Source organism: Phaenicophaeus curvirostris, chromosome 11, assembly GCF_032191515.1.
Source record: "Phaenicophaeus curvirostris isolate KB17595 chromosome 11, BPBGC_Pcur_1.0, whole genome shotgun sequence".
In the NCBI taxonomy this organism is placed as follows: Eukaryota; Metazoa; Chordata; class Aves; order Cuculiformes; family Cuculidae; genus Phaenicophaeus; species Phaenicophaeus curvirostris.
This window is the reverse complement of record NC_091402.1, coordinates 14,268,139-14,294,027: the sequence shown is the minus strand read 5'-3', so window position 1 is coordinate 14,294,027 and position 25,889 is coordinate 14,268,139. Positions and strand designations below refer to the sequence as shown.

Genomic DNA, 25,889 nt, shown 5'->3' with positions numbered 1-25,889 from the left:
GGAACAGATTTAAGGACAAGTTAGCCTATGACTAGGCTCAGAGAAAACGCAAACTGAGCTCAACAGCTTCTCTACAGCACAGACATTCTGAAGCTAACATCACAAGAAAACTGGTCTTCTTACTTTCAATTGCTTGAGAACTATAACCTAGAACAGAGCAGCGAACATTTCACTGACCACTGTCAATGTCGCTGAAGAGGCACAAACCAATTAACTACTTTTGCAAAAGGAAGGACAAAAATTAGACAGTTTCTCCTTAAGCAATAGTGACTAAATCCCAGCATTTTAAAAAAGTGGCTCCAGGGAGGGTAAGGAGAGGGACTAAGCTACAAGGTCACTTAGTTACTGACTGATCTTCCCTGCTAGACCAGGCTGAGAGTCAGAGAGACAGAGCAAAAAGAAATAAATACAAATCAACATCTGTTGTTCAAGCCAAGGTTCGCTCAAGAGGCTCTGACTTGCTGTCAGTGCCGCTTCCCATATTCAGCTACCACAAAGTTTTCAGAAGGCAGCTGCTCCTCTGTGCACCACGCAGCTTATTTTCTGGTTTTCATTGCCTGCTCAGTCTCTACATCATTCAGGAATTTGTTGAATACATTTGGAAGTATGAGGTTTCAATGATGAGAATTGTTTCAGCCATAGGGTTCACAGAATGGGGTTTTTGGGGGCTGTTTTTGAACTTCTCCATGAAAATACTACCTGAAAACATGACGGACACATGGTGATGGAGGCATCTGGTAGCAAGGAACGGTAGTACTGCCACTGCAATGGCTTTGGCCAGCGTTTAATCAGGACGTCCCTCCGGCTCATTGACTGCAGAACAGCACGGTTCACAACCACTGGAACAAATTCTGAGCCTCCTTGCTGCAGGAGAGCAGGTTTAGAAAGAATTACTGTTACCAGCTGTAAAGCCCCTTGAGGATTAATAAGAAGGAAAAGTAAAATTCAGCTAAAATAGAGTTGGCCTGAGTCTAGTCCCACCAAATTCGTTGTTCAGTTCTAGCAATACACTCAGTGACAGCAGCATCCAGCCGCATCTCTAACCTGGTTTCAGTGACCCTCCATTATTCATTTTAACACAATTCCTTGTAAAGAACACCCATGCCCACAGTCTTTATTAAAACCTCACAGTAACAACTTTTATAGATACACTGCTCAGACAGAAATACCCTGGGGGACAGCTCTGTTGTATCACTGTATAATGATAAAACCAAATTCCAGGAACATTTTCTTGAAACTTCTTTATTGGTTTGTGGGTTTTGGTGGGGTTTTTTTTGAGGTTTAGTTCCCTGTTCTTAAAAAACAAAACAAAAACAAGAGATAGGAATTAACTGGTAAATCTCTTCCCCTCTCATGTGTCACCCCTCTCTTCTGGTCTCCTGCTTTGTATCTCTCTCTTGTGGTAGTATTCGTAACACATTCACTCTAGAAGAGTGGTGTGGATTCTAAGTTAACATTTTGTATTAATTTCTGTGGTATCAAGAAAGAAACAACTGGAAAACACAGGTAAGGCTCTTACCTCAAAGCTCAGTTTTGCTGTAAAGGGATCATCATCTTCAGTAATATCTGTACTGTCATCAAGCCTCAAACTCTGTGCATCTAGATGCATTTAAGGAAGAAACAGTTCCTATAAAATTAGCTGTCCTCACAGTAGCTAGCACTCACAGAATAAATATGACTGCATACCAGCAGGACTGGCATCCTTGTTGCTGCAGAAGGTCAGAACATTCTCAAATTGCTACAGTGCCTGGGTTATTACAGAGAGCACTAGAGAAGGGCTTGCTGTGATTCACAGCTTCTGGGGAAAATTGTCATGGCAGCTGCTGTAGAACAGCAAAACTGACCAAAAACAAATACAGCATCAGCTCTGCCTTCTTTCCCCCTCTGCCCCTTTTGACAGATGACAATAAGCAAATGAAGCAACCTATTTAAATTACATTTTGAGTGGCTTTAGTCAGAGATTGTGTTTTCTTGTGCAGTACTCTGCACCTAATACTATATGGCCCTCATAGCAACTGGGAGCTGTGGATGCCAAAAACCAGATCCCAACAGGAAAGGTTATGAAGAAAGTCTATTCTGATTTTCCCTAACTAAGGCAAGGCAGTCTCTAAAGCAAGCCGTTATTGGAAGTGAATAACACACTTCACAGTCACCCCATTCTATACAGAAAGCAGTTAAAACAGAATAGGTGTTCCACTGTTAAAAAGAAATATTTCGCATGAGTAGAATTGAATTTTCCCAATGAAAAAGCTTTATGAAAATATTAGGTTTAGTTAACATATCCCTTTGGTCATTACACTAATCTGAAAAGGAAACAATGCAACTGCAGTCACATCACAAAATTTTAAACCTAAGAGGGGAAAACAATGCAAAATTGTTGGGTTTCTCCCCTAGGAAAGGGTCTGGAAACCAATGTCAACAGAAAGGATACTGTCATGCATCACCTCTTGCCATTTATTCTCTCTTTTATTCAATCTTGGAGCTTCGAGATCAATGAGAGCTACAGCTTCTTCATCTGTGATGCCATCTTCCAAATAGAACTCAACCAGATGCAGTACTTCTACAGGGATGTGAAAAGCAAGGACAATTTGACCTGCAGAAACTCAGAAAATGCCTCCTAGAAGACACTGAGCCCCTTAAAAAATGAACACCTTCTGCCTTTTATGACGGTGGTGTTCTGCCTGCTTGTTCTATGAAGCAAGTTAAAAGAAAAATAAAATTAAAACAAACCAAAACCCCCACAACTTCTCAAAGAATTGCAGCTGTGTTAATGAAACACTTTATATATTCAGTGTTTCATAATAAAGAAAAGCTTCACTTCTGCTGCTATCTTGCAATGAAGTCCAACAATCCCTCGGAAAACAGGGAGCCATTTAGTCAAATCGAACATTAAAAGGAAAGATTTGTTTCTCCAAGTAACACTGCAGAAAGAACAATTTAAGTACTAACCTACTCTGTTCAGTTAACATTTATCTACTTGAAAAGCACAACCGAATGTGATATTCCAACGCACCATAGGAGGAAGCGGAGAAGACAAAAGGTTGTCTGCAGTTAATGCAGACATTCCCCAAGTTATTTAGCAAAGGGTTGTTGGTAGAGCATCTATAACACAAGGGCACAAGCTCCTGCAAAGATACATACAGAGCACAGTAATCATAAACAGATCAGCACATCCTGAACTCTTTGTTTTCAATTAAATACAGGCTCCTTACATTTACACCACTGATATTACCTCAGCACTAATCTGGAGAAATACTGCCGTGAAATCAGATACTTTAACATCTGAAAACGTTTTCCCTTTTTAATAAAACAGCAAGTTTTCTCATGAAAAATAGCCATCCTCACCATTCTAACAACCACATTTTCACCTTGCCTTCACAGAAACAGAAGCAGAATTCTGCATCAAACAGAGTAACAAAAGAATCTGTAGAGAAGGTTACCAAAGCAAAGTTTTTTTGCTCTAAGGTTTGGTCAAATTCAAGTTCTTCAATTATTTCACCTCTCCTCAAGAGAACAGTTATTTTAGGCAATTCTTAAGATTGTGTTTCTATTATTTCAGGTGGCCAGGTGTATGTTCTCTTGCACAATACAATTTATTTTTAGTGAGTACTCCATGAGACGAGGCTTTATAGAGCACTGCAGAAAGTCAGACTTCAGTTAAAGAAGAAAAGGTGTTAAAATAAGACTTAAGGAAGGAAGGTTGTTCAAGGGATAGGGGGAGGAGGGAAGGAGTGCTAGGAGCAGGACAAATGAAAGTGACCTCCAGCTGGAGAAAGAGACAAAGACGGTGGAGTAATTGCATGAGAATCAGAGAGAAAAAGGCTTGAAAGAATTAATAGGCAGAAAGGAAGGTAGATGCAAGACAGCAGAGGGAGGATGGAAGCTTCTCATAAAGAAAGGACTGATTTTAATTTGTTCTCAGGAGCAAAAGTCTGACCTGTAGAACAACAATAAAAGGACTGTTTCCAGCAGAAATGTAATTATATCACAGAGCTATGTATAATGTATTTCAGATTTTTTTGTGCATACAGCAACTTGGATTCTTGGACTAGGCAACGTATTAATGATTAACATGAAACACATTACAACTTACTTCACTGTCATGGAATGGCTTGGATCGGATTGTCAGGCTACCCAGCTCAATTGATTTCTGGAACTTAGCCGGGATTTGCAGTCCCTGTAACTTGTCATAGGCGTGACGAGCCAGTTTATATGCACCAAGAGCTTCACTTTGTTTTGCCAGGGTAAATAATGTATTGCTATAAATGAATTAAGGAATAAACATACATGTGGCATTTAGGAAAAACTGCAATACTCTTTCTAATCAGAGAAGTTGTGCAATGAAGCATATCCAACGCAGATACTTTAAACAGGCTTTAACAAGAGAAATGTATTTACATAACTCCATCTAAAAAACAAGCGTGAAAGAGCTACGAAATATCAGTGGGCAATTATTAGCATAAACATTGCTTTAGTTAAGTATTCTGACTCCATTTATAGAATTTCAGTAATTTTAGGATGAATGGATTGTTCTCTAGACAAAACAACAACAAATCTTACAACACCAGCAACCCACTGACACCAACTATATATACATGATCTTGCTAGAAACACAGCACATGCTCTGCATCATTGACCAAAGGTTCTTTCCCTTTCATCAATTCATAACAGTAACTGCTGTTTGGAAAGCTACTGAACACAAGACATGTTATGAAACACTATGAAAAGGAAATAAAATTATAAAAAGGAAAGCTAACATCCCATCCCAAGTCATAAATGAAGTGAAAACAAGACAATCAGGCTTCTGTGTGGCATCCAGTGACCCTTCTTTTTATCGTTCACAGACAGGTGCATTTCTACAGGGTTCGCACAGACCACTTATGAAGTCCTTTCCAAAGATGCAATATGCACTAACAAAGCTGTGCAAATGTTAGCCTGACAGGCACTACACAGCTACACCAGCCTCATGAGAAGCAAAAGCTCCTGGTTACTCCCCAGCTCCTGTCTCAGTTCAGTCTCCTTGCAACAATACCATCAAGATTCAGAACCAACATCCTGTTGCAGTGACTGGTATCCTAGAACTTGCTTCTCTGACAAAGGTGATACACCAGACTGAGTGAGTGGCTTTGAGAGTTACGTGTTCTTTCATTTGTACAGCTCTCCAAAACTATTCAAAAACAGAAAAAAGGTAGTGCAGTTAAACATACAACAGTTTGAAGATGCCCATTATTTCCTCAGGGACAGAAGTCAGTTTCCATTAACTATAACTAACAGCTGAAACTGAAGATACCCTACAGGAGATCTCTGCACTCTGGATCAACATCAATTACTCCTTTCACGTATCTCACAAGATACCTTCTAGTTTTTGTACTGCATTAGAAGGATACACTTTTGAGATCCCCAAAGGAGTCTCCTTTGTTAAGCTGTGAAGCAGAAACCTGGAAATATTGAAGAGGGTTTCAGGCAAGTGGAAACTGAAAGGCTCCTCCTGCAGTATTAAAAATACAGAAACATTTCTAAGCTGGAAAACCAACAACTCCTATTCCTAAGCATCACAGCACTGGGCATATCAAGTACCACATTTCTTTCATACAGCTGCAAAAAGAAGAGGTGCTGACAGAATACAGCAAGTGGATTTTGCATGTCTTTATCACTAAACCTCGTGCCTGCTACGTGCAGACATAAAAAAGGAGAAAAAGATCCATGTAGCTAAACCAGAATCTTTAACAGACTGTTTAAAAATGAGGGCAGCAAAAGTGCAGAGTCTCCAGCACTGCAAGGTCTGAGGTAGCCTGGCCAGTGAAGAACTCGGTACCACGAAGTCTTCTTTTGGGCTAGGGCACAGATCAAGAGTTCTCAAATGTTTTACAAAAGTTATTTTCACCAACAGCGATGGAAACATTACTACAATTGCTGGAAGTAGCCAGAGCTCCTCACTTGTGACTGCTTACCATTCTGGGGTAGTTTACACACATCACTACCGATACACAGACCACATTGTGGGAATCTCTAAAGCTAGGGTGCCTTCTTCTGTTCACTCTCATTTTCCCATTACTATAGGAAAAGCCAGCTGTAGAGTGTGTAGGACCAGAGGCTCAGGTCACAATGGTACCAAACCAATAAAACTAAGAAAAAAGGGCTGAGTGCGGGAAGTGAGTCATCATCTTATCTTCAACCCACACTGAGACAGGCTGCTAAAGCTACACTGCAGTTTTTAGAAACTAAAACAATAGTTCTTGTACAGTAAAGCAGAAATCTGAATAATAAAATAAAAGAAATAGAAGTTATTACACAGTATCACTAGTCTACACTAAATATTTAATTGCCTGGAAAGTCATTATTCCTATTTATTTACAGACTCCCTAAAGAACAATTCTCAGGAAACAAATACACAATTTTCAAGTGAAGATCTTACAGTGTATCTTTGAATAGAGTGATAGACATGGTAAACTTCTGCCAAATGCTGGAAGTGATGAAACTTCTGTAACATTTCAGACTTCTTCTGTTGTTCATTCTCTGTGGGAGGCAAAGGCATTAGTTTAAGTCTCAAGAATGAGTCTAAGACTCAGCTGGAAGGAAACGGCATACTCTGATCCTAGCTCCAGCACCTCCAATAGAGGTGTGTACCTGTTCAAGTACAACCTGTGCAAACCACACATTATAGCGATTTGCATAGTAAGATGTGAAACAGCTGAGGTGGTGGTTTTAACATACCTATAGTCTATAGCTTATTTAAAGGTAGAAAATAGTAGGTGTGAATCACTGGAAACCTCATCCATAGTTTACAAATACAATTATTTTTGAAACATTTGTTTCATAGAAACAAATAGAAAAGTCTGCAACTCTAAAATACTTGAGGGGTAATAGATCAGCATTGTCATGCATCAGCTGAACTAAATAAAGAAATGGTACTTATAGCACCAGGCAAAAGGCAGTATTATCAATCTTTTGTATTCATTATTACTAAATTACACCATGCAACTACTGCCTCCACTTCTCTCTCAGTGAAATACATTGAGAAGATGATGATAGCTAACAGTTTTGTCTCTGCTGGCAGAACTAATTTGAAGACTACCTCTCCAACTTATGTTCAAATACCAGATGTATCTTACACTCCAAGATCATCTTTTATTTACTAGTACTGTAACCCTCCAATCACTTCTCTAGTTAAAGTGTGTTGTGGGAAGGTACATGAGGATACAAGGTCCCAGGAGACACAATTTTGATTCCAGTCAGATTTCAAAAGGAGGCCTGCGCACACTGATGTTGCTGGTTTTTTGCTTATTTGTTTTAAATAAGCACATGGGAAAAGCAGAGGGGACTACAAAAATAGCACAAGCTAGAGTTATGCACAGGATTAAAAAAACCCGAACAATAACAAAAACAAAGCCACATAACAGTGAATTAGTTGCAGCAATGCTATCACAATTCAGTAATTGTTTGACTACATGCACAAGAAGGTAATAAATATAAACTTCCTTTCAGTTACTTACCTTGGGCTATATCTAAACACTGCATGGAAAGCATCCAATAATAATAGGCCGCATCATTAAATCTGCTTTCAACCACAGCATTGTGTGTTAGCTGCTCCAGCACTCTTACAGCTTCACTCTGCCTGCCAGCCTTATGAAATGCTACAAAAAAGGCCAAAACAAAGAGGATTTTACAGTGTGATTATATCAATTTAACTGAAATTAATGTTTTTAAATTAAGAACAGTCTATTCAGCCAATATCAAACAGTCTATCCAGGGCAGGATAAAAAAGGATTATGTACTAGTATTTGTCTCCTTGAAAGCAGCGACACTAACAGAACATGAGAAGCATCCGTAGGTATTTTGTGGGTTTTCCACTGCCTCTGCAGCCCTTGAGCTCACTGATTTTGTATAACACTAGCAGGTTTTTTTTAAAACATAGGAAAGAGCAATTATGATTTTAAGCTATGATGTCTAGCTATCTCTAGACAACAATGGCAACCTCTAAACACTGCAAATCACTACTTCATTCAAAGTTACAACAGTTTAATGTTTGAAGTTAGCGCTCTGGTTTGTAATGCTGACTATTCGGAAAGGGAATTTACTATATTCTTTTATTATTTATTAACAGTGTTTCTTTACTCGATGCTGAGAATCCAGTAAAAAGGAAGATCCTGAATTCTCACTTAGCAAACATGCATTTGGCAAACGTGGTTTTCACATAGTGCAAGGGGGATGCAGGGAACCAACCCCCCAAAAACCCAACCCCACAGCACAACTGCCTCATGACTTTGGCTAGCTCACATATAACCAGATTCTCACATAGCTACACAACAATCTTGAGCTCACACGATCCTGGGGCATTTATATTTGTTAAGCCACAATAGAATCAAGCCCTGTGGAAGAAACTGGGAACAATCCACCTACATTCACGGAATTCTATGTGCAAACTACCCTAAAACCAGGTGGTCAAAGGCTTGGTGCCGAGACCCACAAACTAGTTTTGTGTGGAGACAGATCATGTCTGGCAAGTTCACTAGCTTAGTTCTTCTATGCAAATGCAGTTAGAGCCAACCTGGCTCTGGAAAAAGCAGATCCAACAGTCACATGGAACTGCACCTGAGAAAAGTAACTGTACTAAAAACATGCTGGCTCCTCATGGAGTTTGCTTCAGTATCTCCTTGATCTTGGAACAGTTTATGAATTAAATTTTGAAACCTGTCCATGTGATGGAAGGTTGATAGTTTCCTTTAAAGGTAATTTTATAAGCCTAACATATGAAGCCTAACATATATAAGCCTATTTTTTTTTAAAGAAATAGGAAAATTTTACTTGTACAAACCAAACGTTACCCAAAGGTAAGGAAAAACTATGCTTTCCACTCAGGTTTATATCCCAAATACTCTTGCCATGTGCCACACTCGGATATACAACGCAATGGAAAACCTGGATCTGTATTTAGATGCCATCATTTTTGATAGATCAGTCACATTTTCTTACCATATAAGGAGATCTCCAGCTAAGTTAAGACCCGTATGAAAACATGGGCTCTATTTGGTTTTGAATCCCATTGATAAGAAACTCTACAGGGTAGGGACTGCACATTCTGTGTTGGAAAAGCATGGAGTAAATTTTGAGTGATCAGTGACTTGTTAGTGACATTCTTACCTTTTTGGGCTTCCTCAAATCTATCATTCTCTGCTAGCCACTGAGCATAAGGGACATAGACATCATCTTTGAATTCAGGATGCTTTTCACTCAAAGCAAATGCCTGAGATAAATAAAAAATTCATTTTTAGAATACTGCATTGTCTAAACAGTTAAAGGGTTTAGAATATTGCATGGAATCAATCCTTCAGCTCCAAGTAAATTCACAATAAAAATACATACACAGAATCAAAAGTGTAATCCATATTTTCTCCAGTAGAAACTAATGTATTTTTAATTAGAAAGCAATCAATAACAAAATAAAAGAATCTAAGCATAGTAACAGCCTTGTTATTGCATTGGGGAAACCTGAAAGTGATAATCTAGGAAATTCAGTAGCTTTCACAGGAAGAGATAAAAAATAATTTTATTTTTACATAATGTATCTTCTAAAGAAATTGAACTAACGTTATAAATGCACTTTACATTCACTTTCTAAACTTGCTAATGAGTCAGTAAAGGATTAAGTCTACAGTTTTCCAAAGCACCCATGTAACTGGGGGAGGAGGGCTGTCAACTCCAGGAGCACTTTGAAAACATTTCCTCAAGAAACTGCACCTATCAAAAAATTCATGTGAAGAAACAAGAACCTTAGTGGTGACCCCAGCTGTGAAGTGGGTAGTAGGAACAGACCCATGTTTTTATGGAAAAACCCAGTGAAGTCAGAACTTTACCTAACCCAAAGCAGAAATTCAGTTATAGAGGGCGATCCACAGGAACACAGCAGACTTTCATCAGATCTAAATTATCTGATATTCTTACTCAGGTTTGCCCAAATTATAAATAATACAGTTCAAACAGTTACTATATATTACCACATAATATAATCCCTATTTATACTTTCTGATGGACAAGAAGCAGCACATGAATTACCATAGGAAGTGGACAACTGTAATTCAACAGGCAAAAAAGGCACTCAGGTGTGAAAAGAAATATTCAGCCAGGAAACTAAAGAAAGAAACAAAAGCAAAACCAAAAACAAACAACCAAACACACACTGAGCACACAATATTAACTTAAATATTCAGAATCACAATCTATAGAATCCTCCCTCTGTGCCTCTCCCATCACTGCAGTGGTGGGGGAGCCAGACATTTGTCTTCCTTTCCTGCAACCAGAGACAATAACAAGTAGTGGTTTTAAACAAACCAAAAAAAAACCCCAACGGGCACACTTACTTCTTCCCAGCGAAGAGTCTCCACGTGAAGATGAACCAACGCTTTCAGGTCACCAATCTTCATGTATGTTTCTGCTGCATAGCCAGGGTTATCAAGTTTCTTAAAATAGAAGGCACATTTTGACAAAGGCTCACGCTCAGCTTTATCCAGTTTTCGAGCAATTTCGATTAACCTAGACCCAGTAAAAATAAGCCAGATGTTTCAGGTTCTGCCTTTTTGCTTTGCCTTTTGTTTAATTAATTGCTGTAATAACTTCACCTTTAATTGGGTTATTATTTAATAAATAACATAATAGTACCATGTAACACTGTTTAAGCAGTTTTAAGTAAACATTAAAAATCCTTTTTCCTTTGTATACAAACTTAAAACCCATTCCTTCATTCTTTACTCATACATGGAATTCCATATGTCTGACTTTTTGCAATCATGAAGAGGGAGGTAGAGACTGGGTCCTACATGACTAAGTGACATGGGACACACTTCCTCAACCGTGACCTAAACAAAAGACTCCTAAACAAACATCACCTCATTTGCCACACAGCAAAGCTGAGGCAAGGGAAGGCTGAGTGACCTCTCCAAGATCTTATGGAAACTCAGCAAACAACTCAAAGCATCACCTATTGCAAATCTAGGGGAATTTGACCAGTGACAGGAGTAGCCCCGGAATTTCTAGGGATTCTGTACTCCGGTTGTCTTCTCTACTCAGTATATGGAGGTAGTTTGGGATCATGTCAACTTCTTATGGAATAATATTGATACAATGGGAGGAGAAAGTAGTCATTTAAGTCTTGAGAAAAGGCTCTTTAGAAGAAAGAAATAAAGAACAGTTTAAAAGAACATAAATAGCTATCATAACCAATGCTGTGATGATAATTCTGAAAAGCTTAAGGCACGCACATTTTAAAAGACAGTTTCGTACTACAGATGAGCCCATTCATACTCTTTACTCTTGTGAAGCATTTGTTTTCACAACATATTTATGTCCCTACTCTCTAAACATATGTAACTTTAAGTACATTTTTAATTGTGGATGTGCTTCAAATAATCTATTTGATATAAATAAAGACATATCAAACAGGCTTTGTCTTATTTTAAAATTCATACTAACTCATTCCAGTTTTTACTAGTTTCATCTAAGAGATAATATATAAAACATACATATCAACCCAGCCGTGTTCCCCACTGATATCTATGGCCTTCAAGTGCTCGCCTGCAGAGAGGTACATCTCCACTGCTGCCTTTGGTTCATTCATGTTCTTGGCCCAATCTGCTTGTTTTTTTATTAACATCTTTGTGTCTTTGGGGTCTTCAGATCCCAGAAAATCCTGGAATAGTGCAATACAATAGTCTGCATTACCTTCCGGTCATAAACACTGTTATAAAATCATAGAATCACTAGGTTGGAAAGGACCCACTGGATCATCGAGTCCAACCATTCCCATCAATCACTAAACCATGTCCCTCAGTACCTCATCCACCCATCTTTTAAACACTAACCAATAACATGGGATTAACAATGGCCACTTAATAATTGTACATTAGCATCAGGATGGCCAGCCACAAATCAATTAAAGGTTGAAATTCTGTTTCTGCAAAGACATTTGATAATTATATTACAATGTATCAAAGCAGTTCATTTATAAGGATGGTATGACAACTGCTCAAAAGTGAAAGTGGCTCTAAACTACTGGTTGGACTTCTGGCAAGAAATGCAAACACCAAGCCTGGATGCTGTGATGATGACCATTTTGGAAATATTTCTAACAGTTTGTTCAGTGTCTTCTGCCAGTGCCAAAGCTGCGGCCCCATATGGTTCGCATCTGTCAACATCACATGCCAGAAAAAAAAACCAAAAAAAAAACTTCAGCACCAGAAGATCAATTAAAGGCAATTTTGTCTGTTAACAGAACAGGCTACTGTCCATTAAAACAGCTTCTATCAAGTGAAGGATTAGAAAAAAGGAGAAATAGAAAGGTGAGACACAAGCGGGAAATTACCTTATCTCCTCTTTCTGTCAAGTTCTGATTCAGAATTAAAAAAACCAAGAACAACAAACAAGAAAAAGCCCCACAAAAAGCACCCACACAACAGATCTGTTCCCCTACCATAATTCCACAGATTCCCTGACGCAGCCCGGCGACCAACAAAAAACCAAACCCCACCTCTATGTCAGCTCCCCGATGAGCTCCATGAAGGATTTTACTCCAGCATTACCTACCACAACACAGCCCTGATTCAAGTCAGTAACTATAAAAGATGTCAGAAACTCTATATGATAAAAGATGTCATGATAATCTTCAAATACGAAAAACTGAAGCAAATGAGTCAAGTTAACCAATATCTTTGGTGTAACTTGTTTCCCAGCTTAGGTCACCAAATTAAGTCTAGAATCAAAAGCTCAGCTCCTTACGGTATAAAGAGTTTTTTTGAGAGTTCTTGGTGATTTGTGATCTGGTACAGTGATAACAAGCCTATGACCACATATCAAAGAACTTCCTGACCTCTCCCTCCAGTCTGGACTCTCCAGCCAGAGATCATCAAAGTCAAGCACAAGCACAAGCAATCAGATTCTCTAAGGGTCCCTTTGCGCAATTCTGGCAGCATTAAACCAACCCCACCACTACTCCAAAACAAAAACACTCCCTGACACCCACTCCCAGACCTTTCCTTGGAAAAATAACTGGCAAACAAGGCGGTTTTATATATTCTTCCATGTATTGTGCACTCTCCCTGCAGAAGAAGCTTCCTTCATACGCTATGAAGTACCTTTAATTTCCTCTTCAGGGAGTTACTCTCAGGGACAGGAGACACAAGACCTTTTGCTCTCCACTAGTTAAATATAGACATGACTACAGCCAAGAATTAAAAGATTCTTATGAAGACTTATGGGAAAATTTTCATCTATGAATTACATTTATGTTCAAGAGAAGCCAAAACACTGAAGCTAACAAAGACCCATCAGCCAAAAATAGTGGAAGTCAGACTTACATCAGCAAAGCCTCAAAGTATTTATATAAAGCTCTTGGAAGAAAAAGATCTCTCTGTAGCACAGTTTCTGGAATCTATGCTAAAACAGTTTATATGCATGTCATGGTAAAGTCTTTGTCCTATACTGGGCAGAATAAGGCTCTGATGAGCGATGAATGAGACTAAACAGTACATGCATTCTCAGGGATTTTGATAAGAAAACACCATAGAAGACTTAAAAGCCAAGTAATGCATTCTTATCAACATCTAAAACCATCACTTCTTAAAACCATATTAAATTTATTTCTACATGGAAGCAGTTTGTTTTTTTTTTTTAAAAAGCCAAGACATACTGGATCTTTGAAAGAAATTTCTCTATTAAAAAAATATACTAGGTTAGTATATTACACACTTTATAAAATAAATAGGTATCTTAGTTCTATATCAATGTAAGTTCAAAGTCTGAAAGAAGAACATTTTTATTATAATACAGAAGTGAATGAAATGCATGGTGCACTGAGCTCCACTTTGTATGGGTACTATCTTGTAATCTTTGGGAGACAAAATAATAAAAAGAGACTCTTGAGCAATCTAATAGGGAAGAGATGTCCTGTGTAGTGACAGGAGTTGGACTTGATCCTTGTGGGTCCCTTCCAACTCAGAACATTCTACGGTTCTATGAAATAGTCATAAAAATTATATTTCTAGTTTTTTAAAAAAGGAAAAAGGTACTAAGACAATACTAAATAATCACAATGAAAGAGTCACCTCTGGCAGAGTCCAACAAAAAATCCACTGAGAAGCCATGAAGTCCTTGGACCCATTTGAGACTATCCAAAACAAAACCCGCTACATTAGTAATAGACGCTGAGGAAAAAGGCTGCCATTACACCTAGACACAGAAGATAATGACTTTTCCCCTTATAAGCCAAATGAACTTCAAACAATTAACTGAGAAAATAAAGTTGGAATTCAAAGCTCACATTTCATCCAATCCTTTTGTACAATCACACTTCGAAAACAGTTAGAGGTACACTAATATATCTGCATTTAAGTATTCAGCTGCAAACTATTACCTTTGCATAGTCAAACATGCGTAAATCGGAGTACATCTCGAGAGCCAGGTTTTCACGTCCACACCTTTTGTACAGCTTTGCTGCCTCGTGGAATTTTCCCTGGTAGGCATAGACATCTGCTAGGAACAGTTCATTGTTGTTCTCTCCATGTTTCTTCCGCTCCTAGAAAGAAAAACAAAGAGCAATGTAGAAAATATTCTGGATCATCAGGACCTAGGTGAGAAACAGCCCTTGAAGAATTACATTTTCAGGCTTAAAAACTGTTAATAAAAACCTGTAACAGGATACAATAATTATGCCTTTCCTACATTTCTGGTGAATTTATAATTAAAGGCTTAAATCCCTTCTTAATTAACATTAGGAAGAGCAAAATTAAATGTCACTATACAAACCAAAGGGATGAAAAATCGCTTCTCTTGATTTCATACAGGAAAATGAATACACACTATCATTATGCTATGCTATTTTAAAAAAAGGCATCTAACGGGTTCCTTATTTTCTCCTGCAGAAACTCACTAGCATATAATTTGGCTAAATTAACAATATCTGTGGGTGAGATGACAAACATGAAAATAATTGCTAGCAATACGCAGATTCAAAAAATATGTTAACTTACTTCTAAATAAAAAAAGTGTCACCATCACTGTCCCACGTGATTTCAGGTAGGCAGCAGTTTCTTCCAGAGCACCCGCACACACTCTCCTGCTGACTGCTCACGCTGACTGCGTGGGAATGGACAACAGAGGCAAAGCGTGTGCAGTGCCAGAGAAACCTTTCATGTGAATCAGACCCACAGAGGTGCACTGACTCCAAGGGACCGGAGCCACACATGGTCACACACGTTCTTACGTGTGCATGTGTTTTAATGTGAATACTTTATTCTGTATCTTGGCAACATACTACTAACCTGCTTCTGAGAAAACTATTCCTACTACCAGCTCACCTCACATGGAAATACATAGATGAGAACAGAGTTTAAAGAAAGCTGCATAAAAGGGGGAAAAGCATTCCATGAGCATACAAATCTAGCTCTCTACTGCCAAAGGAGACTCAGCCCATCACTTCTTCTGAACACACTTATTGATCAGGCCAATACTGGACTGGTGTTGAAAGTTCCCTTTAAAAACTTAGTTAAGAGAATAACCATAGGAATTGTTATACCATTTTTTAAAGACTTCACGGAATCTTGCCAGCTATAGAGTTCTAGCAGTTACGTTTCCCGCTGTCATCAATTAGGGGGAAAAATGAAGCACCATTACTGACAGAAAACCATCACATTAATAGCACTTGTGTGCTCAATTACACCCTTACAAGCCCTAAAAGGAATCTGATACACCACAAGCAAGAGTTAGCAGCAATGTGAACTCTCACTTCAGAAGGAACGTTTTCAAGAAGTCTGTAAGTAAGTTTATGCTATTTGCAAAAGGAATCTCTCATTAAACCGCATATAACATGACAATTCCAGAATATCCTCAATAGATGGAGGTCTAAAGTGTAGAAAAGAAAGGTTAGTAGTAGCGAGAGAATGCTTTCATCCACCTTTGTCCCATACTAGACACCAAGAAAAGTTTATTGCAACCACTGGCATTTTGAGAAAACCAGGACAGCTGTACAGAAATGGAAGATGAGAAATATATTCTTCTAGAGAACATGTAAATCTACTTAGCTCAAGAAAAAGGAATTCCACTTATGCCACCTCAACACAGATCTTTAAACCAAGCATTATCATGCAGTCTGTAGAAAGACAAGGGGGATACTGTATTTTTTAATGTGCTCATGACAGACAGTTATGGTCTAGTGAAATTCTATCAAGAAGTATGAAGAGAATAAGAACTAATGATCACAGCACAGTATGGAAGCAAAGAATCCCAAATTCCATTTCTAGTTGCCACAGACTTGTCATGAAACCTTGAGTTTGTCATTTTATTTCTCTGGGCCCGTTTCTGACTCTGCAAAGAGGAGATAATAGTAATTACCTACCTTCAGGGGGTAAGGAAAGGCTTAATTAACTCATGTTTATGAAGCATTCTGTATTAAGCTCTGCTAGTGCAGTAGTCTTCAACAAATCATTAATAGAATATTGAACATTTTTCAGTTTTCCTGAAGACAGTTTCATAAGTTCTCGATGTCCCACATCCCCATTTTTTTTCTGTGAAGTTTCAGTCATACCACTAGAATTTGAGTCATCTCTGCTAATTGGAATTTTTCACTCTAAAGGCATCTGCAACTGTCAGAAGCATGCTCCAAATGACTTCAAAATAGAAAGTACTGATTTTGATATAGTACTAAGCATAAGAAAATACACTGTCTGAAACATAATCTCACCTCTATGCTGCTGATCAATTCTAAATATCTAAGGTCTCGTATCCTGGTAAATGCCTATTGAAAAGAAAAAATAAATAAAAAAATTACTTTGAAAAGCCAGAAGAAAATCAACAGAATGTTGTTACACATAAATTAAGTAGTCTTCATGCAAACAGGACAGACAGAAATATGCTGTAGTTTGGGTAGTCCTTAGCCTGATGGGCTCTGACTACAACTGGGTCCCCTGAGGCATTACAGTAAATAAGACAGGTCTACAATCTCAACAGCTTCTCATTGAAAATAAAGAGCAAAGGCAGAGACTAGTAGGTAACCATGTTAGTCCCCCCAGAAAAATACAATGCCATTTAAAACATTACATACTTATATTCTGGCTGTTTTACAGCTTTTCCATTTTGATGTGAGCCATGTTAAAGACAAGGAAATTTAAGGAAAGTATTATAAGGTAGAACGCACAACTGATCACATTGCCAAAGCATATGGCATGTGCTTATAGCTTTTATACCAATCTGAAAATTCAGTAGGGAAGTAACTCAGGGAGAGGACAGGAAGTAAGAAGACAGTAAGATAAAAGTACTGCAAGACAGTGTAAAATCTTTTGCAAATGGAGATAAATGTGCAACCCAAAGTCTCAAGTGGCAAAGTCACGTGCAAGTTACAGCAGCTTAGCACTTATTCTTGACATGCATCAAAAAATAGAAATTTAACTCTTTAGACTGCACGTTCAAGACTTCTAACCGAAGTAATGCTTAAGAGGGCACAGAATATTCTGCTTACACCAGATCGGACTAGGAACTATGAGAGCCTTTAATGTCAAGAAGCTGCTTTTGTTCAAGTTAATCCGCTCTAATTCTAAGAGGGCACTACTTTAAAATTCCAAGGAGGCACTGAAAACTTCTTTTTAAGAATATCTATTTGCATAAAACCATCTATGAAACTGGAATTATTCTGATGCTTCCACTTAATAAAAAAGAAAAATAAAGCATTTCATTTCCTAAAAAAAAATATGTTATTAAAAGATGCCTATCATTTCAGGCCATTCCCTGCATATTTTTAGAATGTTTTGTCTTTCATACAATATTCATGGCACTGAACTCAGTCTGCCCTCCGTCATTCAAGAAAAGATGGTGAAAGAAAACAGGGAAGTATTTTATGCCAGAGAAAAACTGTTCTTCAGGATTTGCCTGTTAAAAGACCACTCCCCAAACCAAGGCATTCCAGAGAGAAAATTACTAAAATGGTGACACCCCACCATCACTGCCTTCAAAGAATATTAGTGTGTAAATAACAGAGTATGAAACCTTCACATTTGAACTGAGGCTACAGTAAACGCTTAGGGAAAAACAAGAGGAAGTTTGCAGCGTTGGGGAAGGGCGGGGAAGTCAGCTAAGGCATTCTTTGCTGCCACCCGGTGGTCAGCAGCACCATTGAACAACCTTCTAGTTCTTCCTTCAAATTCATTAACGCATTTTCCAACAGATGAAAGAAACCATTTTCTTTGTATTTAACCCTTGGATTTAGAACATGGCATTTATCTAGAGGAATAAATTTGATTTCATTTTAAAACCTCATTACGAGATCTTGAGTATCTCGTAATGAGGTTTTAAAATGAAATCAAATTTATTGTTTTCTTTGGTATTTGGAATAACATACATACACTGAAGACAAGCAATACAGTAACCCAGGACCACTATGGACTCAAGCTGTAAAACATACATTATACACACACTATACATACATGAAAAATATAAAACAAGCTGCCTGCTAATTAAGTAAATATCTGTTTTACCTTTTTAGCAGTTTCAAACTCCAGACCTTCTAAGGCTTCCATGGCCAATTCTTTCCAGTCGGTATCAGTTACTCCTAAGCACGCAATTTGATAAGCTTCTTTAAACATTTTTCGTTCCAGATACTGATACATGGGTGCAGACTAAGGATTCCCATTGAAAATAATGTATTAGAAAACATAATACTGCGCTATTAGTGAAATTCTCTACGTACATGGGGGGGCAAGGGGAGAAATACTCCTATCAACCATCACAAACTCCACAGAGAATAAATGTATGCTTTTTGTATAACAGACAGAACAACATGCTGGGGTGATTATTATTGTACCTTTAGACAAGCTGGGTTAGTGATATTCCAAACTCAATCCTGAAATCTTTAGTTCCTTGTGCATTAGGAAGAAGTTAATGCAAGATCTTCTGAGCACTGCACACGCTAAATACTATGTAATAAGGTTTGGGTTTTATTTAAATACCATGGAAGCAGAGCAACTGAGTGGGCAGTTTGTTCTGAAAGGCTAAAAGCATGACAAGTGGCACAACAGCCTGGTGGGAAGTATCCCTGGAAATATTCAGACACAACAGGAAGAGGTATCCTGAGGAAGTAACCCTTCTGTACCAACTCTGATGACAGAGCTGTTTTACCAGTGTTGCAGCTATGAAACTCAAAAGATACGGACCTCAAGGTTCTGCCCTAAATGAGAACTAAAGAGGGAAACTATCAACTGCAAACTGATATAGGTACACTAAGGCTCAGGATCAGCAGCTACAGCTTGAAGCCTTTGAACAAACAGGGAGCACTGCAGCTAAACTACCTTTAACTCTAGGTTCGCAACCAAAGACACTGTACAGATTAATTTCCGTTATTTTTATCAATTTACCTGAAAATTGTATAATTTTTGGAATTCCCTCCCTGCAATAGCACAGCTTTGAAAAAGCTGCCTCTGTGATACTTCACAATAGCTTTGTGCCACACTGGTGCTTACAGCACATCCAAGCTAGACAGAGTGTGCTAGGCTTGATCGACTTCATGGCTGCCAACAACACTGGACAACCCAGAGCCTAATTAGGGATTGATATAATGCTTCAGATGAACAGACAGGGGTCTGTAACACAGGTATCAATTAGTTAATAAAAGCACATGGCACTTAATACCTTCTTCATTGACTCAGTATTAAATCCTACCCACGTCTGGGTGCATAAGTCAGAATCCTTCCCACCCCCTGCCCCTTTTCCGTTTTTTGTTTTGTTTCCTGGACTCTTTTAGACTCCTCCATTGTGTCCCACAGTGCAGAAAATAGCATTTTGTTAAAAGAGAGCTCTAAATTTACAATATAAAGACTATACGCGTGGTATACATTCAGACCAAAATATCCAGCTTAAACAGTGCCTAAACACATATATAGGAAGCAAAAATAGGGCAGTAATGGATGTACTCATCAGAAAAATAAAACTACAGCCTGAGAAACTGTAGAGAGACTATAGTAAAAACACAGGAAGAGGTAACACCTGCACCCTGTCCTCATCTTTGCTTCTAGATTATGTGCATTGGCAAGTAGAAAAAACAATAGCAAAAAGGAAGTTAGCTTAATTAATGACAAATAAAAATAAAACAGATAATGTGATATAACTCAGAAAACAATGAAGAAAGCATGAACTGCAATTATTTTGGTAACAGAATATGAGTAAATCTCAGAAAAGTTCCTTCACTTCTTAAACACTGATGTTTATGAAATGTAATGAAACACTTAATGAGATTAAAGGATTACCTGCGGAACTTCAACAGCTGACATAGAAAAAACATGAAGACAGAAGATCTTGGAGCCGTTGTAACCCACAACAAAGCCTTGAAGTTTTTGCCGATGGACAGGGAAGTTACTAGCTTTGATATTGAGGTAACCCCCTCCAGAAAAGCAAAGCATATCCTCACACTGTGTATTCCAAGCCACGCTGTTAGCATTGGGTTCCTAACAAACAAAATAACCAATGATTACAACAGTTCCAACCCCATCTTCTTCCCTAAGAAATATGCGTCCTTCAGCTAGAATATATGACCTAGTATAGCCTACATGTATACACACACACTTAATTACATTTGTAATATTCTAAAGCCTAGTACATTTCTAAACAGATTTAGAGGGAAATATTTTACATTTTAATAAACAGCTGTTTCCTTTGTTTTGTATTTTTATCTGTACTATGAGGCTGTAGAACATAATATTAAGTTCCACAATAACAGATTTATATAGCACATTTAACTGAACATTTCTCTGCCCATTACAAAGAAAAAATTACAGATCCCATCTTTGTAGCACTTCATACATTCTGCCCACTGTCCTCTAAAAAGATTTCATCAACATTAATGAGTGACTGCTAAGCTGCCACTGAAGAGAGAATTATCATTACTCATTTTATAGTCTTGGAACACACAATGAACAAAGGTTTGTGCTTTAATTCTGTTCGTACTAATGATAGAACCAAAACGCTCATTAACTGTAATGTTTCAAAGAGAACCGGACAGAGCTCTAAATTAATCTGAAAAGGTCACATGTTTAAACGCTCTTTATTCAGCTGTTGCTCACATATATCTCCTGTCTTCTAATTCCTTAACTACCATCTCTAAAGGGTAATTTTGATAGAGAAATAGATCATAGTCTACAAATGTGATTAACGGCTTAAATGACAGTTGTATGAATTTCTGCACAGCAGCACTTTCGGGATGTTCTGTGATCCAAATCACTCCCTGTGCGCTCCACCCCTTTTTGTTTTTTAATTTAAAAAGAAAAAAAAAAAAGACAAAACCAAACCAAACACTTTGAATTTTTACCTGAAACAACAGTTCTTTGGTATGAATATCATATACTAGGCAGGTATCGTTTTCATCAACCACTGCCAGCTTGTTTCGGGATGCACTCATATCCAGACAGCGCACAGCTGTGGATTGCTTCAGCAGGACAATTGCGAAGGCATTATCAACAAATATCTTCAGAATCTAGATATATTTGAAACCAAAGTCAGTCCATACATTCTTATTCCTAAAACTAGAAATAGTATAGCAGGTACAAACTGTAATGCTGTTTAAAGCATCCAACTGCACTTTTTTTTTCAGAGAAACTGTGTATTAAAATTAAGGGAATGCTTTCCCTTTGAGGTTTCTTGAAAAGACTCACTTCCACAATACACTCTAGGTTGCAAGCCTACACAAATAAAATATGTGCTATACATCCTGGACTTTTTAATGCTCCACTAGTTAAATAATTGCATTAACATACTACAGGAATATACAGCGTAGATACAGAAGACAAGATCTGAACTTCCTCCCTGTTCCTGTTTTCTGTATCAAAAACTCTGGGTGCCAGTTTGAAACTTTCAGCTGCTAACAGGGCCATAAAATAAACAGCAATTTCACCTCTAGAACATCCACACCTTCATAAGTGGTCGTCAGGATACAACCAACTCCCATTAAGGACAAACATTCTCTCAATTCGCGAAGATCTCTATTTTTGTCAGTTGTTTCTCACAACTTACGGACTTTTCCTGAAGTTAAACATGTTTGTAAGAATTTTACAGCCAGAGAACGTGAAAGATCCAAGTCATTAGGTTTAAATCACAAGATGCGACTGTCACATGAGATTCTAGGCTGTAGAAAAGCATGCTGCTCCTAAAGTCTCCCCTTAAGAGCATAAAGCAGATTTTATTTGCAGCGAAGAGACACATACCACACACAATCTGTTACCTGACCATTCTTCAGACCAACTAAGAGGCCTTCTCTTCCTGGAGGTCCTCCAATTACTTTAATATAACGAATAAGAGATTCCATCAGCCATTCTCGTTCTTTAACACCATGAAATGAGAGGCACTGTAATCTTTTCTCCTAGGGACACAATAAAGTATGGGCGCAAAGATAAAACTGCTATGTCTTTGATGTGCTCTGTGTACACTAGTACATCATTTTTTACATTCAAAAAATCATAAAGTCAAACAGCCCGTTTAACAGGGTGAATTCTTCATGGTTTTCCAATGCTATGAACAAACAAACAAACAACCTCCACCTCCACCTTCTTCTAGTAAAACACACCCACTCCAATTTCTCCTGGATTATGTGCTACTTTATCAAATTCACTACAGAGACTGTTTTACTGAAACAGAGCACCTGTGGCACGCCACGGCTATTGCTTAGAAGTACATCAGCACTGCACATTTCAACAGCATTACACGCTAGTACCTTGAAGAAAAACTGTAATAGATTATACAGCAAAATTTTTTCCTACCAGCTATTTGGACAGCTAGCTTAAAGTCTGAACACACCCCAAGGGTACTTTAAATTTTAAGGCACATACCTGGCATAAAATAATGTGTTCTGAACATACAACCAGCAGGTTGCATTCAAATTTTTTTACTATCTTTTCCTTCACCCGATAATACATATCTGAAGAATCATCTGAGTATAACTCATAAATTAAGATTTTCTCTGGCATCTGGATTGCTAATCTGTTTTTGTAGATCGCAATTTTCTTTACAAGCTCTCTTCCTTTTATTCTAACTAGAGAGAAAGAAACACAAAACCAATACAGTATAGGTTGACATAAAAAAAATTGTAAACAAAAATCGGAATCATTAAATTTGAATCTTTCTAAAGCACCTCCAAAATTAAAAGCAGATTCCTGCTCAGATATGTTTGTCATTCTGCATCTATGTAATCTACTATCCCCATCACAATTTATCACACTCTATTATTTGTCAACAACACATGGTGTAGCAATTCCTTGCCATAAAAAAGCCAGTGGATGCAAAGAAACAAAATCAGCACAAAACCTCAAGGCTGCAAGTAAGAAAAAAAAAAAGCTAAATATGATGAACAGTATTTTTATCTCATTTGCAGAGATTAAAACCTTATCTTAAAAGCCTCTGCCCCTCCCAACGCCCTTTCAAATCCCCACATCTTTCATTAAGCTTGTCAGCGCTGATCCTCCAGAATCCAAGTTTACACTTTCATCCTGCAAGTAGTATTCTCCAGTTTTACTGTCAAAGTGACAACAGTCTGTCTAGTACATGCAGCACTTATGCCCAGTGTTCTAACAGATATTAATTAAAAAAAAAAACCAAAAAAAACCCAAAAAATCCCCCCACAAACAAAAAACACAACAAACACCAGAAAGACTGTGAAGCTTTGGCCTGATCACAAGCGTGAAATTACCCTTTTGTTCCGTGATGAGGTGCTGGACAATAACATCAGTCATGCTGTCTCTGTAAGCATATCGATCTTTATAAAGACCATGAACAGTGCTGAAAATCAACTGATAAAAGGATATTGTTCCATCTTGGCATCCTACTGCCTGAATACAAAAAGAAAATAATTTTAGTTAAGTGGTACACGAAGGTGAGAATTGGCAAAATGTGAAATATTTGTACTAACATTACACTCCTTTTCCTGGGCAAGGAATGCTAATTACAGCCTACTTGTACCTCAACAGTGGTAAAAGTGCAATGCAAAATGAGGACTGATTCATACCACGTAGAGCGCTGTGTTGGGTGCTTGAGGTTTTATTTTAACCTGTTACGGGAGGGGAGAGAGGAGTAGGGTGTTTGTTTTTATATGTGCTCTATATCTCTTCACATTTGTACAGTGACACAGAGTGAAGAATTTAGGGCTAACTGATGACATGCAGGCATTTTCCACTACGTGTACACTAGAAACTCACAACAGATCTGAACATTTTCTTCCCATCATGGAATAAGATTGGATCAACCCAGAAGTTATTAGCTGCCCTTTTCTCTACTTTTCCCTCCTCTTTTTTTAATCAAAATTCAACAAATGCTGATTTACAGCCTTCCTGCAGCTCAATTTTTACTTCTGCAGGATATTTTCAATTTTGGTGGTAGTTCTGGGACCTCACTAGACACTGCTTAGGTTCTGCGGCCTCAGTAAGAAGCCTAGATTAAGCAAGTGAGTTTGAAATTTATGGTTTTAACTTCTATGATAAATTGCCTCCGAAAACATCAGAAAAATGTTCCTACTCACCACATAGTTGGAGTCTGGCTTAACTTTGCATGTCCACACCCAACTGCTTTGCTCTCCTATGGTCCCAAGACGCACACCATCCTTCGTGAAGAGGGAAACTTGTTTATCTGAACCTCCCAGTAAAATATACTCTCCTTTCGTAAAATAGCTAACACAGCAAGGATCAAAATTGAGCACTCTATCCTTCCCAATCTACGAGGGAAAAGGAAAAAAACAAATTAACAAAACGATCATTTCATGTTTTCCCAAGGCAGTAAGTGCCATCAGATACCACTCTCATCCCTCCAGCCCTGCATAACTTTCAAAATCCTAGAAACACTGACTTTGATTCTCAAAGCCAGTTCTAAAATACATTCCAAGTATCCCTCTAGTCCCAAACCAGTCTATTCAGAATGCAAGCAACTCACAAATCCCCCTTTAAATGGTTGAAACAAATATAGAGATGTCTTCTACAGACCAGCAAAGCATATCATAAAAGTCAGCAAATTGTAAGGGCTTTAACAGTTGTAAGACAGTGGCTGAGTTGCCACAGGAGAAACAAGAACTGATGGAAAAGATGGTTAAAAAAAAACCAGATTCATAAAAGGTTGCAAAACCAGAAAACATTTAATGCAGCTAACAAAACACTAGAATGCAAACACTTTGAATACGAGACACAAAGCAGAACCAGAAATGACCTGCCACTCTTGAGTGCGCTTCCTAAAACATACCTGTTTGCCACTAAGCTGGTAAAAGGAAAGTTTCTGACCCCAGTCTGCCACAGCTAAAGTATCATTGCGTTCATCTCTAACAAAACAAAAAAAATAGTAATTCTACAGAGATCTATTAATAAATTTCTTGGAGCAATAGAACCAAGTAATAGCACAGAAGAATATACCTCATATTACTCTTCAAAAAAACACAAACTGAAAGCACAGCAGATATCTGGCCACTTAAAGCTGAGTAAGACAGCTTGGGGACACAAAAGAAAAATCATTCTTCGTTACAGGAATAACTGCAAAGTTTGATGTATGACTTCACATACAGCTAGATAAGCAGTGGGTACAGTGAAGCTAATGGTCCCCTAAACGGATGAAGCTGCTGGGCCCAGATTCTGATCTTAGCTACAGTAGTACAAAGCCACCGTAACACCAGGGTCAATACAGCTGAACAAGAGTGAACTACAATGATCAGTGTATGGCAGGAAAAAAGAAATCTGTTCTTGTGAGACCAGCAGCAGACCGAGGAAAGGCTTCAGGTCTCAAATTTGTTAACTTTGGTATTCTGACATGATCTGTTCAGCTTGGAGCCAAACATGACAGTCACCACCTGCAGTTTCTTGAACCGAACAGAAAGGAATCAGACAAAAGACCGTAATGAA

The 25,889-nt window shown here is 38.1% G+C and overlaps 1 protein-coding gene across 2 annotated transcripts in view; it reads right to left on the bottom strand.

Moving 5' to 3' along the window:
- Window positions 1-25,889, bottom strand: part of IFT122 (intraflagellar transport 122) — a 32,224-nt gene that overhangs the window by 472 nt on the left and 5,863 nt on the right. Inside the window, exons 8-28 of one of the 2 annotated variants that reach the window (XM_069866034.1) lie at window positions 25,240-25,315; window positions 24,530-24,721; window positions 23,705-23,843; window positions 22,848-23,050; window positions 22,244-22,381; window positions 21,335-21,499; window positions 20,277-20,474; window positions 18,513-18,653; window positions 16,727-16,780; window positions 14,402-14,563; window positions 11,517-11,683; window positions 10,359-10,530; window positions 9,142-9,244; window positions 7,494-7,634; window positions 6,416-6,516; window positions 5,388-5,488; window positions 4,094-4,259; window positions 3,014-3,125; window positions 2,432-2,560; window positions 1,520-1,599; window positions 700-864 (exon numbers count right to left, since the gene is read on the bottom strand). In XM_069866034.1, coding sequence (XP_069722135.1) covers window positions 700-864; window positions 1,520-1,599; window positions 2,432-2,560; window positions 3,014-3,125; window positions 4,094-4,259; window positions 5,388-5,488; window positions 6,416-6,516; window positions 7,494-7,634; window positions 9,142-9,244; window positions 10,359-10,530; window positions 11,517-11,683; window positions 14,402-14,563; window positions 16,727-16,780; window positions 18,513-18,653; window positions 20,277-20,474; window positions 21,335-21,499; window positions 22,244-22,381; window positions 22,848-23,050; window positions 23,705-23,843; window positions 24,530-24,721; window positions 25,240-25,315 — 2,905 coding nt within the window. Of the gene's footprint in view, window positions 1-699; window positions 865-1,519; window positions 1,600-2,431; window positions 2,561-3,013; window positions 3,126-4,093; window positions 4,260-5,387; window positions 5,489-6,415; window positions 6,517-7,493; window positions 7,635-9,141; window positions 9,245-10,358; window positions 10,531-11,516; window positions 11,684-14,401; window positions 14,564-16,726; window positions 16,781-18,512; window positions 18,654-20,276; window positions 20,475-21,334; window positions 21,500-22,243; window positions 22,382-22,847; window positions 23,051-23,704; window positions 23,844-24,529; window positions 24,722-25,239; window positions 25,316-25,889 lie in introns of those variants that run through there. The other variant, XR_011338217.1, reaches the window with a different exon arrangement.